An 18,803-nucleotide genomic window follows, 5' to 3' on the forward strand; every position below is an offset into this window, starting at 1 on the left:
ACACAGGGAAAAGGACCAGACAATAAACCAGGAGGAAAACATGACAGGGAGAACAGCAAAACACCCAAACCTAGACATAAAAACGTGACATAACATGAATATCGTGACACAGTCATTTCTCATTATCTCTTGCAGCAGATTATTTAAATTAGGACCAAGCACCCACGTTTTGCTGTTTAAGATCACTTATATTACAACCTGTATTTTTAAACGTACATGCATTTCTGTCTTTATCTCTTTATGCAGGGTTCACTGGATGTGTGCAGTACTTCACTGTGAGCGGTTACACTCTGCCTGTCAGTGGACACAGTGAGATGGTAGAAGTCAGGCCAAGTTCGACTCTTATCAAACTGGGCTGCAGCCCTCCAGCTGTCTGCCTCCCCTGCTCTGAGGAGGACACAGCCAGGGGGCATTGTCTCTCTGCACTCTGTCAAACCATCTGGTGGGTGTGGACGTGCTGAGCAGAACACATCCTGCGTCTGTCTACATAACGTTTCTGACCATGCCTGTGATATCTGCCTCTCTACAACAGAGAGCCGTAACCAATGCCCTCAGGCCCAGGTCAGCGCGCACCTGTGGCTCCTAGCTTTGATTCTTCCTCTGATATCCATCCTTGTGATTATAGGAATTTGTGTTGCCATTTACAAAGTGAGGCGTCACAAAGCAGAGGGTCAGACTGAGAACTCGCAACAGAAAACAGAGCAAGGGACTGGCAATGTAGTGTTTTGCTTTGACGACAACAGAACGCTCACATGTGCAGAAAACAAGAAACAAAACGTCCCGATAAGGGCAGATCAGCCGAGGTTGAATGTGGAGTTTTACGGTGATGCAAGTTTGTCAAGTGTTCTGCCAGTGCCAAACAATGAGCTGGAGTATTATGAAATCGGCAGCATCTGTAGTGAACTTCATTCAGACACTGCCTCACTGACGCTCAGCTGGCACAAGCATTTGTACAGCACAAAGTGTGTGAAAGTTGAGCCAAAGCGGAGGGGAGATCTGAGGGGACTGTTAGCAGGATTTAAGAAAGAACACTCCAGTGAAGAGAGGGCAACATGTCAGACAAAGCCACAAGATATTGCTTTCTTAAATAAGCAGTTGTTGACTAAGATCGATTTACAGTATGTACCACTTTGTCACAAGAAGAGGTTGGAACTAGAGTTCCTGGATCCTGTACAATGCCTCACTCTTGAAGAAATTAGTAAACTAAACACTCCTCAGGACAAAACAATGTCACATCGAGCATCCCTGAGGTCTGGACCTACCAAGTCCCACACGTTGATCAATGGCTCTTCTGACAGTGAAACAGACAGCACATTCACCTGCTCGGAGTCTGAGTGTGGACAGTTTGCATGCAGCTTCAGACAACAAGGCATCCTACCTGTCAGCACATTCTTAAAGCACACCTGTCCCTCTGATGCAGGTCAGGATAAAGCTGAGAGTGCTCCCTCTAGTATGTTTGAGCAATGGGGAAATATTTTAAATATGCACCTTCCTTTTAGCAGCTATGTTCCTGTATTTGAGGATATAGCATGTCTACCTACTGACCAAATGTATAGCTATGAAATGCAAAGCGACATAGAGGAAATTATTTGATGGCCATTATATAGGTGTCAACGATGGGTCAGGGGGAAAACTTAAGTATTTCTGCAGTATGTTGTTCATTTATATTTTAGAAAAAACACAACTCATTCATTCATAATGTTAATGAGGGTCATCAATGTCCTGAGTAAGTCAAACGTATTATTCATACATTTTGTAGCTGATTGACTGTATTGTCTTTTTGTAGGTAGCCTGGACATTATTTGTTGCATTCATTTGTTTACATCTCAACTGGGGACAACTGGGGAACATCAAGACGATGTTTTGGAGAGAAATCCCTGCTCAATGTTCATTAAACCAGTTGATGAAAGAGAGATATTAAATATTGTTAAAAAAGGGGTCAGTGTTGGGCCCTAAATTGTTTATAGTGTACATCAATGACATCTGTAGAGTATCCAATGTACTGAGGCTAGTTTTGTTTGCTGATGATACAAATATATTCTGTTCTGGGGAGAATTTAGAACAGCTAGTGGAGATCATTAAACTTGAGTAAAACAAAATTAATGCTGTTCGGTAAACATAGAACAAAAACACAAATGCAAATACAAATAGATGGGGTTGAAATTAAAAAAATTCCATGAAATTAAATGTCTTGGGGTAATACTAGATGACACAATAAGTTGGAAATTACACATAAAACATGTACAATCAAAGCTGTCAAGAAGCATTTCCATCAGATTTCCATACTAAACAAAGTAAAACAAGATCTAGATCAGAAATCACTTCGCATTCTCTACTGTTCACTAGTCTTACCATATCTGAATTACTGTGCTGAAATCTGGGGCAATAACTACAAAAGTTCTATACATGCAGTATCTATTCTACAAAAAAAGTCATACGAATCATTCACAATGCCAAATATGATGATCACACTAACAAATTATTCCTGCAGTCAAAATTGTTAAAATTCACAGACCTGGTAGAATTCCAAACGGCACAAATCGTGTTTAAAGCTAATCATAACGTTTTACCAGGAAACATCCAAAAAGTATTCACTCAACGAGTGGGGGGATATAGTTCAAGGAGACAATTTCAATTCGAAATTCATAGGGTCCGTACAACCAGAAGAACTGTTTGTATCTCAGCCTGTGGAGTGAGACTATGGAACAGTGTGAATGTGGAGCTAAAGCGATGTCCAGACATTAACCAGTTCAAGAAGAAATACAGAGAAATTATTTTTCTCAAGGTACAGGGATGGGGAAGGTGTTTGACTATATGTATGTATATATGTGTGAGTATGTAGGCGTGTATATGTATGTGTGCATATATGTATATCAGTATATGTATGTGTATGTATATGTATGTCAATCAACAGGTAAAGCAGATTAATAATACTAATAATATCAATAATAAATGAATGCATAACAATTATAATTATTGCAGATTATAAATAAATCATTTAGGGGCAAGGGGGTGAGATTAAATAAATTATACTTCTTCTCCCTCCTTTTCGAACACTAGATGTGGCACTGTTTATGTTGCTAATGCTGTTGTTGTTGTTAATGTTTTTTTCTCTTACATAACTATGCACTGCAACATTTGTTTTGTAATTATTTATTTTACTTGTTCGAAATGAATGAATGAATGAATCTCAGGTTCATGGCACTTGTTTAAACAACCCTGAAGTTAACTTGCTAACCACAAATCCTGCTTCGGGTTTCACCAACTAATCGACTAGTCGACTACCTTTACCACTAGTCGGCGCTGTAGGCCCTAGTCAACTAGTCGTGAAAAAAATGGAGGTAAACGAGGTGCTGCAAAATGCTCCAAAACTTGTCCGACATTCTTATGTATGGCAGTACTTCAACAAAGATGTAACCAACTCCACAGTGAAGTGTCAGTTGTGTACAGCTGTACTGAAGTACAACACAAATACATCTGCTATGGGCAACCATCTGAAGATGAGACACCCGCTGCCGACAGCTAGCACTAGCAGTAATGCTAGCACCAGTGAGCAACGGACCGGCGTCAGCACAGGACAGAGGCAGACGAGCAGCAAAATAAAACGGGTCGACACAGTGATGCGGATGATGAGCTACGGGATTACTGCCAGCGGACACTGCATATCCCCACAGTGAATAACCCACTGGAGTGGTGGGCAGAAAACGCGCACCGCGTCCCCCGTTTAGCCAAGCTTTCGAGGAGCTACCTGGCTATTCCAGCCACAGGCACCCCGAGTGAGAGGGTTTTTTCCCTGGCAGGCAACAAATTAAAATGCAGTGTTTAATGTAACTGTATGAGTTCCAATATAAAATACAGTTGTACACCTCTCTTTGTGTGTCTTTATTATGACGTATCGACTAGTCGACTGCTATTTTGAAAAACGTGTCGACTAGTAAATATTGGTAGTTGTGAAACCCCTAGTACAGGCATACTCTTTACATGATGTTGTAATGTGAGGTGCAGGTAATAAAACTGCACAATCGGAGAGGGTTTTCTTGGAAAAATAATAGGCATTTTATTTTTAGCCTTCAACCAAAAAACATTAGACAGTGGGTAGTTTAAACAGAGAAATAAACATTGTTTCCTACATCTAACATAATCATCAAGGCTTAAGTCTATTCATTATTTTGTTTACACAAATATTGTACCTTCAAAACAAAAAATATCTTCATAAAACGGTTAGTATTTAAGTTAATTGGCCAACATTGATCACATTTGAGACTCTACCCACCCATTCAACACATAAAAGGAGTACTCTTGAGGCCTACTCCCCTTTGGAGCACTAGCACAAGATGGCTTCCAGGACTGAAACACAGGAAATGTTGATGACTTTTATGATTGTGTATCTTTTTTAACATATCGTATAATTACGATTAATTTAAATACAGAGTATATTCATTTGCCTATGTACATTTATATGAGAAAACCTTGAATGAAATAAAGAGCTTTCTGAAGAAAAATGCCTACCTTTCTTTACAACAAAGGGCTTAGGCAAATGTTAGTAAAAGAGTTTGTGCTTACTCGCCCATGGCTACCATCAAACCGAAGTATGGCCCCTGTGCGGTCCTACTGTGTCCCAAGTCCCAACCCAGTCTCATGGCATTTCGTGTTCATCAACACGATTTTTAATCTATTGATTCGTGTTCACCAACACGATTTCCCCCTTTTTTTCATGTTGCACAGCACGATTTTAAAAGCAATGTATTTCTACTGGTAATGTGTTTCGTGCCTGCAGCACGTCTTTTTCTCCGGTCGGGTCGTGGAAGACCGGAAGCTGTGTGTTTCATAAAACATGTTCTTACTCAATATCAAGCCACAATTATCGCTTTTATTTTAAATCGTATAATTTCGGACTTTTGTCGCCATCTGTGAGGAAAATAAATGGGGCTCAGAGCCTCAGGATACTGAAATCTGTATTTTTTATATCTTTTTTTCCTTCTAATTTGTTATTCTTTTCAAAATAACACACTGTTATTTATTCACCAATAACACACAATTATCCTTGCTTTTATTTATTGGTTTAATTCCATAATCTCTGGCTTTTTTGGCGTCCGTCAGGAACTGAATTTCAAAATAAAAATAACCGGAAACAGATGTAGGCATTTCGAGCGATTACCCAAGATCCTCAGCTATGGTTTAAACTCGCTGATTGGATGTTTTAGCCGCAATGCATGCTGGGATTTGGTGTTTATATGATATGAAATCCGATATTATTATTATTATATGAAAACATTTTAAAAGAATAAAATAATACTTAATTCCAAGTGCTCTTGCTTTTCTCTTTGAAAGTCATCACATAACGGCATTGTAATACACGGTTCGGCTGCATTACATATTATAGATCTGCCGTAGTTCTTTATTTATAGAGCCCTGATGAGAAGACCTTTGGAAAAACTGAAGAAATGCCGCCGAAACTGAATACTTGACGTGGATCATAAATATATCAACAATTAAACATCTTCAATTTCTCTTCACACAATACGTCTCCTTGCAGTATCAACACTAATTCGGCTGACTTTTACATTTGATCTAATTCATAGATAGGTTATATTTACACCATAACGGTGCACAGCTGATATAAAAGGACTTGTAGTTTTTAAAGATATTACTGATTTTCTTTGAATGTAAGAATGTGTAAAACTACACATCTTCAGATGTTGTACATGCATAAGTGTCCTACACTAATAATACAAAGTTATTATGGCTGTGTGTACCTTGTGTGCACCGCTTAGTGGTTAAAGCACGTTATTGAATTATTGTTTTTATGTGTTATATTTGATTACAAAAATATTAAGTGTACATACTTTCATAGGGGGAAAGTAGAAGGTCTGTGATAGAAATATAGAATATAAAAAATCAAGAAGATACTATAAGTGATTTCTACAATAAAACAGTTTAGTGCAGGATGTACAAAGATATTAATAGGAGGAGATGCAAAACAGAAAAACGAATTAACCTTTATTTAAACATTAAATAACAGATTAAGGTCTTCTTTTAAATAAGAAAAAAACTTTGGGGGTATCTATCTACAGATACATATTAAGCCTGACAAAGTACTTAACATCTAATATATTGCTTTCCTGCAATGTTAACTATGTTGAAGCACTTATTTTAACTGATATTATACATATGAATTATACTCTTATGTATGTAGATAGAATAAGAAATGTGCAGAATATGACAGTTTAATGGTGGAGGGACATTGATAGATGTCTTGTAATGCACTGTTGAGGAACCTGTGACCCAAGTTTTTCATTCATTGCATAACTACACCGTAGTTGTGTATATGATATGTCAATAAACCTTTAAAATCTTGAAATCTTGAAAGGGATGTGCAAAATAGCCATAATATACAGTCTTTAATGAACTATTAGTAGAGAATAACGAGTAATGAATATACTTTATTACTTGTTTCCATTTTACTCAGGTGTAACTAAAGTCTGATTATATATATTGTTATATATATTGTTTATATTGCACATAATTAATCAGAATCTGCAAAGTAACTCAAATAAGTGTAGTGGAGTAAAAATACCAGGTTAACCTCTGAATTGTAGTGGAGTAGAATTACAAAGTAACCATGAGCTGTCATGTGGGTATATATTAATGCTGCGCATTATGGACACAAGCGATTTTCACCCATTTATTAATTATATGTTTTACATTTGATAACACCAATGTGTTTAATACTGGCAACTTCTAATTGTGGGAAAAACGAAAAAGTTCAGTAGAGACGTCCCATAGAATATTTTGCGAAACACAATAGCCAGCATGTGTAGTTCTGGGGGGGCGTTCAATTCCAGTTTTGGATAGTCTGGCGTGGTTTCGTTCCATTTCAAACAGCTGTTTGATGCTCGGCGTAACCTTGGCGCACTGCCACTCCAACATCCAATCCCAGAGTTTGAAGATTAATCACGGGGACTGTAGTCCTAAACGATAGCTGGGGATTATGGGTAGTGTAGTGTCTTCGGCCATCCTAAACTCAGAAATGTTGACAATCGCAATGATGCTCGAAATGTCCCTTATAGGCCTGCGTCTGTTTCCAGTTATTTTTATTTTGAAATTCAGTTCCTGACGGACGCCAAAAAAGCCAGAGATTATGGAATTAAACCAATAAATAAAAGCAAGGATAATTGTGTGTTATTGGTGAGTAAATAACAGTGTGTTATTTTGAAAAGAATAACAAATTAGAAGGAAAAAAAGATTTAAAAATACAGATTTCAGTATTCTGAGGCTCTGAGCCCCATTCATTTTCCCCACAGACGGCAACAAAAGTCCAAAATTATACGATTTAAAATAAAAGCAATAATTGTGGCTTGATATTGAGTAAGAACATGTTTTTATGAACCACACAGCTTCCGGTCTTCCACGACCCGACCGGAGAAAAAGACGTGCTGCAGGCACGAAACACATTACCAGTAGACATACATTTCTTTTAAAATCGTGCTGTGCAACACGAAAAAAAGGGGAAAATCGTGTTGGTGAACACGAATCAATAGATTAAAAATTGTGTTGGTGAACACGAAATGCCATGAGACTGGGTTGTGTGTCCACACAGCCTTGTTATCTCCTTGAGATATCGAGGAAATGTGTCCCTTGTGCTATAATCATATTTGTCTATTACATTTGTAAAATGTCTAACTCACAGAAAAAGCTTATTTTTCTCAAATAAGTTTTATGAAATAACCAGTCGTAGACCATTTAAGTCTAGAATAATTTTGGTAGCACTATACTGTATCACGGCAAAGTTATTGCACTTTTTCCATAAAATATTAACAAAAATGTGGCAAATACATATTTTCCTAAAACCATTTGTGTATTTTAACCAACGAGACACCATACATGTGTGAAGTGGATTTGGTAGCACTGCATGGTACAACAGGGGAAGTATTTTTGGTAGAACTGTATTACAGGCAAATATTTTAGTATAATTTAGTTTCGGCGTCACACTTTGTAGACGGTCCCTGCGGTACTGTGAATATTTTCTCAATTGAACCGAAATAGGAAATCCCTCATCCCGCCCTCTACGCTAGTTTTATCAACATAGGCTCTGAGAGGGCATTACAGCCTGTCTCAACGACTCTCTCTTGTAATTGTAATCCCTAACCTTTATCTATCATCAGGTGCCTTTTAACAGACGAGGGCTTTTTTTTTACTTCCGAGAGTTCCGCCCTCCCCTCGCTCAAACATATAATGTTGGTCATTTATAAGGAAAAAGCAAAAACATTTAATAAGAATTATTGCGGAGACGACGGTAAACTGAGTCAGCTCTGCAGTGTTTTTGTTTCATTGAGATTGTGTTGTGACATTTTTTTGTTTTTTTATTTAGCATTTCGTGGCTTGTGAAAAGAAAAGTGGACTTCACATCGCTGATGGACACAATAATTAATCACAGATAAGAACTGAGATTTCCCTCACACTTAGCTATCTCATTATAATGACTTAGCTATCTCATTATAATGACTGACTGATCTCATTATAATGACTTACTATCTCATTATAATGACTGAGCTATCTCATTATATTGACTTAGCTATCTCATTATAATGACTTATCTATCTCATTATAATGACTTAGCGGTAACACTTTTTAATTTTTAATTAAAAAATTATTTGTTATTGAAACAATTATGTCAAATACAGAATAAGGCACATAGACATCAATGTTCATCATATAAGCGGTACAACTTTATATTAAGGTACACAAATTCACCATCAACTAGTTGTTAATTAACATGCATATTAGCAGTATATTGGCTCTTTATTAGTCATTATAAAACACTTACTAATGCCTTATTCTACATGACACAAGTAATCTGTGTATGTTACACTTGCATGTATGAGATTATTAAGTGCCTTGTAACTTCTTTTTTTGTAGTTTCACTCCGTTTGAATGTCAGTGGACTGCAAATAAATCAATAAAGGAGCATGGCTGCTCATTCCCTGGCTCTCAAAAAAGTTTGGCTGGCAGTTCACACTGAGACAATACAACACATAGAGAGAACAGTACACATATTGTGTAAGTACATACAAGCAGGTCCCACAGTATGATCACAAATACAAAAAATCTGTTTTTATTAAAAAGTACAGGCTGCATTATGTGTTCTCAGCCTTGGTGAAACTTGCCATGTTTTGGTATGTGTCTGTACCTCTCTTTAGTGGTTCATTAATAAAACAGATATTTCAATGTGAGCCTACTTTGTTCATGTACTGTTGAGGTTAATTTCAGTAGTTGTGTGTGTGTATTTACAAAGTGTGAAGAGGAGGCAACTTTAGAATAGGGAACCTGTTCAGGTCAATTAGAGTCAAACTACTAACTTATTGGTTATGAACAAGACTTCACTTTAAAATAGGGAACATGTTCTTAGATAGAAATACCTACATTTGAGTTATTTAGACATATTGAGCAGATCATAAGACCAAAACTCATATACAACAACAATACTTGTACTTGCAATAAATAAGGACTTATTATTGTTATTTTCTTTTTCTTCCCTGTGGCGCAAACAGGCTTCCATACTTTAATGATGAGTGTATATCCTAAACGCCACTTTTATTTGCTTTATAATGAAATAAAGTTGTGCATACATTTTTTATTCAATAGCGACACAACCTAGACTATTCAGGTGACATGAGGGTCTTGGGCCCTCTGGCTGTAGGCAGTTCTGGTAATGTACCCCTTGCACATATCACACTGTGGCTTACCAAGGGATCCCTTGAATAATGTTGAGCTTTAGCTAATATTAATAAGAATATATTTTGAAAGTCTGGTCTTACTAAATCAACACATTTCCTAAATCATCAATCAATTACACTACACCTTTGTTTAATAACTCCTCACAAATACTTCTAGTTAGCAGAGGAGAAGCTATTCAGAAGCCTTCAAATATAAATGAAAATACGCCTTTTTTATTTGGGGTGTTCTTTATTTTTAAAGTATCAGTCACAACAAAGTGCAGCAAATGTAAAGTACTTACTTTTTATATTTCAAGTGAGTACTATTTAGTTATTAATATAATCCAAACTGCAAACTACAGTAATGAAGCAAGCACCAATAAAAAAATTAAAACCTTTAATATTTATTTCTTAATATTATACAATTGTATTTTTAAAAGTAATATCTATTTTTGTTGCACAGTCACATTTCTTGCAAATACAGCCACACTTTTAGAGCAGACTACTGAGGTATCAGTATGCTATTAGAATGAAACTTTTATATCTATTCCAATCCTAGTTTTGTTCAGCTTCTTTATCAAAGTCTGCTTGATATCCTGAGTTTTAAAACAATATATCATTGGATTAACAGCAGCAGGTAAAAGACTGTACAACAAGACTAATAAAATACGGACGTCCAAACTGAAAGAAAACCCAACAGTATTGGCTACATAGACAAAACACCTGGGAAGGTAAAAAAGGCAAGTGATAAATATTTGTGGGGAACAAGTAGATAAGGTTCTTTTGCGACCGACAGCATTGGACATTTTCAGAATAACCACAATAATGGAAATGTATGAAAACAAGATGAATGCAAGAGGTAGCAAGAGACAAAACATGGCCAAACAGAGGGTAGTGACTTGTACAATTTTAACCTCCCTACCACATGCCTGACTTGTTATAGAAATGTGGTCACAGAAGCACTGAGTGATGACATTTGATTTACAGTAAGGTAAAGTGAGGGCTTGGAGTACAACAGTCACCAATAGAGGCAGAGGGATGAACCAGGCAAGGCCACAGAGCACAGATATGGTGTTGTTTGTGATAAAGACAGGATAACGCATCGGAAGACATATTGCAATAAATCGATCGATGGCCATTACCAACAAGTTAAAAGAAGTAACTGACCCTAAATAGTGAACATAGAACATTTGTGTAAAGCAACCGTAAAATGAAATAATGCTATCACCAAACCAATATTTTGATATGATCTTTGGAAGAGTCACAGTGCCAAATGTTAAGTCATTCAGTGCCAGGTGACAAAAGACCAGATATGTTGGTTTTTGAAGGGACTTTTCATAGATCACAAATGCTAAAATGAAAATATTTCCTATTGCAATAGCTAGGTAGACAAGAAAGAGCAGAGCTGACACAGGTCCATAATACATTGGTAGAAGTCCAGGAAATCCAAGGATTAAAAAGTCTCTCATCTCTGTTACATTGGTGTAGATCATTTTCACCTATTTCACAATCAGCAGTTTACACGTGGATCAGCAAGACAAAGAAAGGTATTAGTCTCATAATTGATAGGATTAATCAGCACACTCATTTTGATTTTGACATTTGATTAAAGTTATATAATTGTCATCATTTCAAGTTAAAGCTCCTTTACTACAAAAATGTAATTGCTTTTTGCTCTCATACAATTGTAATGTGAATATAATTGATTGAGAATAGTGTAAATGATATACATTTTACACAAATATTTGATATCAGATGATAGATGATTGTAATTATTAATACAATAAAAAATAAATAATTGAAGAGTTTAAATAGTTACATATACAATTATTCCCTCCTCTTTATATCTGACAAAAATAAATCAGGACAACAATTTTCCAATCGAAAAGCTATTTGATATTATTTGAAATGTTTTGACAAAGGCATATACTGTATATTTAGTTTCCCACCATTTCAATCAATAGGTTATCAGTCAACTTTATGGTATATAAAAGTAAATAAAGATTTCCAATTAATATAAAACAGGTTTTGTGATTTCTATTGTGGCGTCCAGCTTAGAGTCTTACCTTTCAGATGCAGGCCAACAACTAAACCCAGAGAGCGATGCCTGGGTGAATTTAATATCTGCTCTGTGTGCTGTGTGACCATACATATCCTCAATGGGGCATATCTGCAATCTAACCTCTAGGGTACAAACAGCATGATGGAAACTTCTTCCTTATGAATATCAATGATTTATGCGAAACATGCATAAAGGTGAAAACAAATGTATAATTATTATCAACATTAAAATAGATGAAAATACATTTAGAAGGCACACTTAAGCTAAATTCAGCCTGGTTGCTGAACCATTAAACAGTAAGAAAGAATATCATGGCATATCTTTAACAAAAGTTCAAACAATCTTCAAATAAAAGAAAGTCACCGGAGGAGTTAAAGGAGAGTGACGGGGAGCATGAGAAGAAGAGGGAGAGAAAGTTTCAGCTTGATGGATGGAGTTGGCTTCTAGTGGTGCGGTCACGCGTCCTAAAACCCTTTTATAATCTATCGATTAGATTTATGATTCGAAAATTATAAAAGTAGGGTAGACATGTGGAGATTATCCGGCTGAACAAAACGTGCATTTATCAAACGGGTTTGTTTTCCACAGACCTTATTTCCAGCTATTTTCCAAAACCCTTGTCGAGGGAACCAGCACCTTACTTCCTGGTTTTAGGACGCGTCACTGGCTGCACCTCTCAATATGATGCCAGTATAAACAAGGTCTTCTGTCGGATCTGTACATCAATGCCGACCTATGCTGACAAGTAAGTGAAGAGTAGACAATATAAAGGTATTGGCAAAATGTCCCACCAGTTTAGGATAATGAAGGTTCTAATCAAATCAATTACATGTCTAACTCCTGATGACAGGAAGGCAGAAAGTGCATTATACAAATAATAATACTCATAATAATAGCAGACATTTTTTAGCAATGACCACAATATCATTATTTTAATAAACCAAATATGAACAATTGAGGAAAATGTGGAAGAACTGATGATTCAAATGTTGTAGTAATGTAGTTAGTGCATAAATTACTATTGCAACAAATGTGTTAATTTTCTTCATTATTAGTCGATTTTTTTTGTTGGACGAATGCTCTGGGCCAGTGGTTACAATGGTGGGGCCAGTGATAATACAAGTCCATTTTACCCCCGGCCGGCGGTACCGAAGTGGGCCGGTCGAGATTCCCGGGCTGATTTGTAGTCCCAGTCCGTCCCTGAATAGAACCCAACTTAAAGTAGGATATTATAATTATGTGTAAATGACGGCATCTTTTCTTTTCCCCAGGGGCGTCGCCTGGACCTGAAAACATTCGGGGCTTAGAATGTTCTACTGCAACACTCCCCACACGCACACACAGTACACCCGAGACTGTTACAATGAAGCCTCGATAATCAGCTCACGGCATATAGGCAGGGGTAAAGTGCTATTTTTTATGAGTGGGGGGTGGACCTCACCTCCTCTATGGGGGTCCGGGGGGATGCTCCCCCGAGAATCTTTTTTTTAAATATTGAAGTTAAAAGCATCAATCTGGTGCACTTTGAGAACAACATTAAGAGCTCTATGGATACATCTCTCAACACCCATATAAAACAGAACTGTAAACAGATTTTCTTTTTCTTTATGGATATTTTACAAATCACTCCCCTTTTAAACTCTATTCTTGTTTTACTGCCATATAGACTATAATGATCATATGAAGGTGTGCCGCGAAAAACCGTTTGAGACCCACTGAGATAACGGCGCATTCACACCAGCCTTTTATAGTCCGGTTGAATCTAACCCTGGTGCGTTTAGCCGCTTGGTGCGGTTCATTTGGGTCGGTGTGAACGCAGTCCGAGACCTCTGAAGTGAACTAAACAACCGGACTCTGGTCCGCTAAAATAGGTGGTCTCGGAACGCTTGCTTGCGAACTCTGGAGCGGTTTATTGCTGGTGTGAACGCAGTCCGCACCAAACAGGAAGCGTAGTATTTACGTGTCACAAGAACGCGGATGTCTTCAAAGATCTTTTGCGAAAGAGTCTTTCAAGACATCCGCGGTTGTTAATTTAAAGAGTGAAGCAGAATTAAGTGTTGAACAGTGTCGTGTAAAGTAAAAATGCTCCGTCAACTACATAAAAGTAATGTAGCGTCTCGCTACAGGAACACAGGGAGGCTTAGTTTGTCCTTTTATTGAGTTTATTGCACAGATCACAGGTTACTATTGTCCATAACCACACCAAAACAATCTACTAACCATGTCGTATTCTCACACTCCGTCACGTCTCCCGCTAGCTCTCTCCTAGCTTCCCGCGTCCCTCTCCCCAGGAACCTCCCTCTTCCAGCACCAACCAACCAGACAATAATCTCCCACCCAAACCCACAGCTACAGGTCACAAGAACCGTCCATCAAAACAGTGGCACGTTCACTGACACTCTGTAAAATGCAAAAAAACTCTGAACAACAAACACATCAAACATCAACATTATAACCAGTCCGTTACAGTAAGAACACCTGTCGTCGGTGAAACGCCCCTCCTTACTGCAGAACGTCTCTCATGATGTTATAATGTTTTTTAACGGACATTGTCTGTTTATATATAATCATATGCGCAGGCCGCCAGTGTCTGTTGATCTCCAGATTAACAGCAGCATGAGAATAACCTGCCGAAAGTGCCGATGCTCCATGGCGGAGGCTCCGGTAGAAATTGCCGGGATTTGCGTTTTTACCCCCTTATTGTCTGACCAATTGTTGAACAGCATTTCCGTGCACATGACTTGTGTTTAAAGTTTATAGTCCGTTTGAGTTTTGCCCGTGTGAACGCAAACCGAACCTTCTGAAAAATGAAACAATGTAACAAACTGTGGTCTGGTGCGCACCAGAGAAGCGGACTATTAGGTGTGAATGCAAGACTAAAGTGAACTATCTAAACACTCAGAGAGTCCTTTAGCTCACCTGAGTCTCTCAGTCTGAGAGGAGAGGACCCTCCTCCAGATTGTTGTGGAACAAACAGCTCCTTATGTCCGTTAGTGCAGCTAGCTAACCAGATGCTAACAACATGGTCCCTGCTGGCACCTCTCTCCCTCTCTTCCTCTCTCGATCACACTAAATGCGCTATTGCCACACACACACAGAGCCGAGTTTGAATGACACAAGCACACGTTTATTTTTACATTACATTACATTACATTGCATTTAGCTGACGCTTTTATCCAAAGCGACTTACAATAAGTACATTCGACCAGGAAGACACAACCTTGAAGAAAACAGAATCATATAAGTACATCAGGTTTCATAGAGCCAAACATTTCAAGTGCTACTCAACTGCCTGTAGATAAGCCAGTCCTTTATTAGTATATAAGTGCTCTGTTAGCAGTTCTTTGTTAGTAATTATATCGCTCGAGGTGGAGTCGAAAGAGATGAGTTTTCAGTCTGCGCCGGAAGATGTGCAGGCTTTCTGCTGTCCTGATGTCAATGGGGAGCTCATTCCACCATTTTGGAGCCAGGATAGCAAACCCACGTGTTTTTGCTGATGGGAACTTGGGTCCCCCTCGCAGTGCGGGTGCAGCAAGTCGTTTGGCTGATGCAGAGCGTAGTGCACGCGCTGGGGTGTACAGTTTAACCATGTCCTGGATGTAGGAAGGGCCAGATCCATTCGCAGCATGGTAAGCAAGTACCAGTGTCTTGAAGTGGATTCTAGCAGTTACCGGAAGCCAGTGGAGGGAGCGGAGGAGCGGCGTGGTGTGGGAAAATTTAGGAAGGTTGAAGACTAGACGAGCCGCTGCATTCTGGATGAGCTGCAGAGGTCGGATGGCACATGCAGATAGACCAGCCAGGAGGGAGTTGCAGTAGTCTAGGCGTGAGATGACGAGAGCCTGGACCAGAACCTGCGTCGCTTTCTGTGTCAGCTGGGGACGTATCTTCCTGATGTGTATATATATATATACAGTTTTGTTTGTGTAGCAACGTCATCATACAGAATCCAATTTCAGGTCAAAAGGTTTTTTTAAGGGCTTGAATAAAACATACCTACTTTAGCCAACATTTGGATGAATGGAGACACACTGGAAGGCTACAGACTAATACAAAAACCTATAAAAACATTAAAATGATGGACCCGCATTATTTAATTTCATTCTAAAGATATGCTTTAGGCAAACTGTATTTTTGCATTTCACTCTCCTCTGTCAGATGGATACAGTTCCCACATTATGTTGCTTTATCAGAAACTGGCCCAACATTACTTATGTGTGCTCAGATATTTTGATCTGACATCATAGTGATGAAAATATAATTGAAATGTTATTTGCATATTTTAATCAGATCCATTAAAATATATCAAAAAGCGTAAGAAACATTCAGTGAACATAAATCAAAAGTAAGGCCCTCTACACATTTGTATATCATTTTATTTGTATTTGAATGCCACATATATCATATTTCTAGTGTTACTTTTTATGTGCAGAAGTATGTGCAGAAATGCATAAAAACTGCATTTTAATGTATTTAGCAGAGGGGCAACATGTGTAATAAGTTCATATAACAATCAAGCCACAGCACCATACAGGGAATGTGTTGCTTAAACTTGCAATCTCAATAATAACAGAACAAATATAATATAGATTAACACACATCTTTCATTTGAATTACAACAATATTGGTGGATTTCTATGCAAATATGAAGACACTGTATGCATTACTTTAAAGTTTACATAACTCCAATTTTAACATGTTTTAATCCCTTCATCACAATATCTTTAATTTCTCTGGTTTTGAAGCAATAAATGAGTGGGTTAACAGCACAAGGAATAAGGCTATACAACAATATCAATAAAATGCGGATGTCAGAGCTGAAAGAGAAACCTGTAAAATTAGCAAGATAAACAAAACATCTTGGTAGGTAATACAGGCAACAAATCAATAACTGTGGTGTGCACGTTGATAAAGCTCTGTATCGTCCCCTGGTGTTTGCTATTCTCAAAACAACTGCAAAGATGAATATATAGGAAACGATGATAAACGAAAGTGGAAGCAAAAGACTAAACATTGTAAAACTGAAAGCAACACAACATATTTTACATTTTCATCACATCCCAGTTTTGCAATTGAAATGTGATCACAATAACATTGCACAATGATATTAGAATCACAATAAGGCAAGGTTAGAGCATGATATACAACTGCCATCATCCTGATAAATGTCCCAATCCAGGACAACCCACAAGACAGAGTAATAATGTTGTTGGTGATTAGAACAGGGTATCTTAATGGGAAAAAACTGCAATAAAACGATCAAGGGCCATTATTAGCAGAAGGAGAGAATGAATTGCTCCTAAGGAATGAACAAAATACATCTGAGTGAAGCAGGCAGCAAAATATATCATCTTGTCATCCCAAAAATATGATATCATCAAATATGACATTTTTGGTAATGTCAGTGTCCCAAATAACAAATCATTCATTGCCAAATGCCAGAAGATTAGATATGTTGGCTTGTAAAGATTCCTCCTGACCCCAACGAGAACTACAATAAAAGTATTTCCAACAACAATAGTAGGTGAAGAACATGAGAGTAGACACAGCTCCGTAATATTTTGGGTCAAGTCCTGGAAACCCAAGTGTCATGAAGTCCTTCACTGTTGTTATATTTCTATAAATCATTGTAAGTAATCTGTAAAAATGCTGCGTTAAATGTTCTCTAAAAAGAAAATTGCAAGTTCAAATCATCATCAAACATCATTCAGACATTATCTATAGGTAGTCTTTAGGATCCAGCTGTTTTTGCTCTCACCTTAGAGGTAAATCCCAGTCGGATGCAGTTCATCCCAGTCAAAGCAGAAGTCTGCATGCTGTATTATGAGGGCTCCACAGTGAGTGATATAAGGACTTGGCCAACCCACATATGACATGTCCTTTGTAAAATATGTGCACCAAGCAGAGCTTATCTCATTAATATTATCTTGCTTATCACTATGTCTTAATTACATCTTTGTATTATGACTAGCAGTACATATTAGTTTGTGACTATTAAACCAGAAACAAATCCACATGTTTTCTTAAATATAACCAAATAAAAATTGCGGATACTGTGCAGAACCTGTATTAATATTGCAGATATTGTTTTGCTTTTACAAATACAGATCATGGTGTGGATAGTAGTAATGAAACAAGTTATGCCAAGCATATTTTTTATTCAATGCAATTAAAAAACTTTTAATAATAATACAATAATTGATTTCCTTATCCTGACAATTTAAAAGGTAAGTAGTACGTTTATTAGATTTTCAAATGTTAATCACAAATCACATCTTGCTTTCTAATCTTTAATTTTTAGCAAAAAATTTGAAAATGTGTATTGTTACCTTGCTGTACAGTGTGGGGGCATAACCTGTAGTTGTTCCCTTTTTTAGTCATCTCAAAATATATCTATCACTGGTATAAGGATACAATATATCGGTCCATCACATAAAGCACATACATTGAGCTATGCAATATCACTCATTTTCAAATCTAATTCATCAGGTGAGAACAGGAAGGAAGACAATGATTCTAAGGTGAAAAGGGAAAAAAGTCCTAATTAAAACAGTCTAGGAGTCTTAAAAATAGTAAGTGGGCTTCAAGGGAACACCAGTAAAATGACGAGTAAAAATATATTTTATTGTAAGAACATCACATTAAAAAACATCTATATGAATTAGATCTATGGTGTACAATGAAAGCATGAAAAGTATAAATTGATCTCACAGGAAAAAAAGATTATCTATGATTGTTAACATCCACCAAAGAATAACATCCACATTTACTGTCTATATAATATTATAAAATGCATACACAAATGTAAACTATACGCTTATCATGCTTTATGTCATTACCTTTGACCAAATTTCACTTAACAAAAAGAAAAAAACTCATATTGATAAGGGGAACATTTTTAATTAATCAAAGATGCAAATATTGTACATTTTTAGCTTTCAATTTGTCCTTATCAGTAAGTAACTATTCCGGTCCCAAATAGAAAGATGGCTAAATCAAATACAAAATTAAAACATTGAATATTATCA

General features: G+C 37.2%; 1 protein-coding gene and 1 pseudogene across 1 annotated transcript; both read right to left on the reverse strand.

Annotated features, from left to right (window-relative positions):
* Window positions 1-10,240: 10,240 nt before the first annotated feature.
* LOC117457769 (olfactory receptor 2AT4-like) lies at window positions 10,241-11,209 on the reverse strand. Its single transcript, XM_034097996.1, has one exon. The coding sequence runs from the start codon at window positions 11,207-11,209 to the stop codon at window positions 10,241-10,243; it is 969 nt and encodes a 322-aa protein (XP_033953887.1).
* Window positions 11,210-16,450: 5,241 nt separating this feature from the next.
* On the reverse strand, window positions 16,451-17,367 carry LOC117456978 (olfactory receptor 52E8-like; annotated as a pseudogene).
* Between the last annotated feature and the right edge of the window lie 1,436 nt (window positions 17,368-18,803).

This window comes from Pseudochaenichthys georgianus, chromosome 13 (assembly GCF_902827115.2).
Source record: "Pseudochaenichthys georgianus chromosome 13, fPseGeo1.2, whole genome shotgun sequence".
NCBI lineage: Eukaryota > Metazoa > Chordata > Actinopteri > Perciformes > Channichthyidae > Pseudochaenichthys > Pseudochaenichthys georgianus.

Excerpts from the sequence above, each read along its gene's own strand:
- LOC117457769 (XM_034097996.1), bottom strand. The coding sequence starts at position 11,209 with ATGATCTACACCAATGTAACAGAGATGAGAGACTTTTTAATCCTTGGA.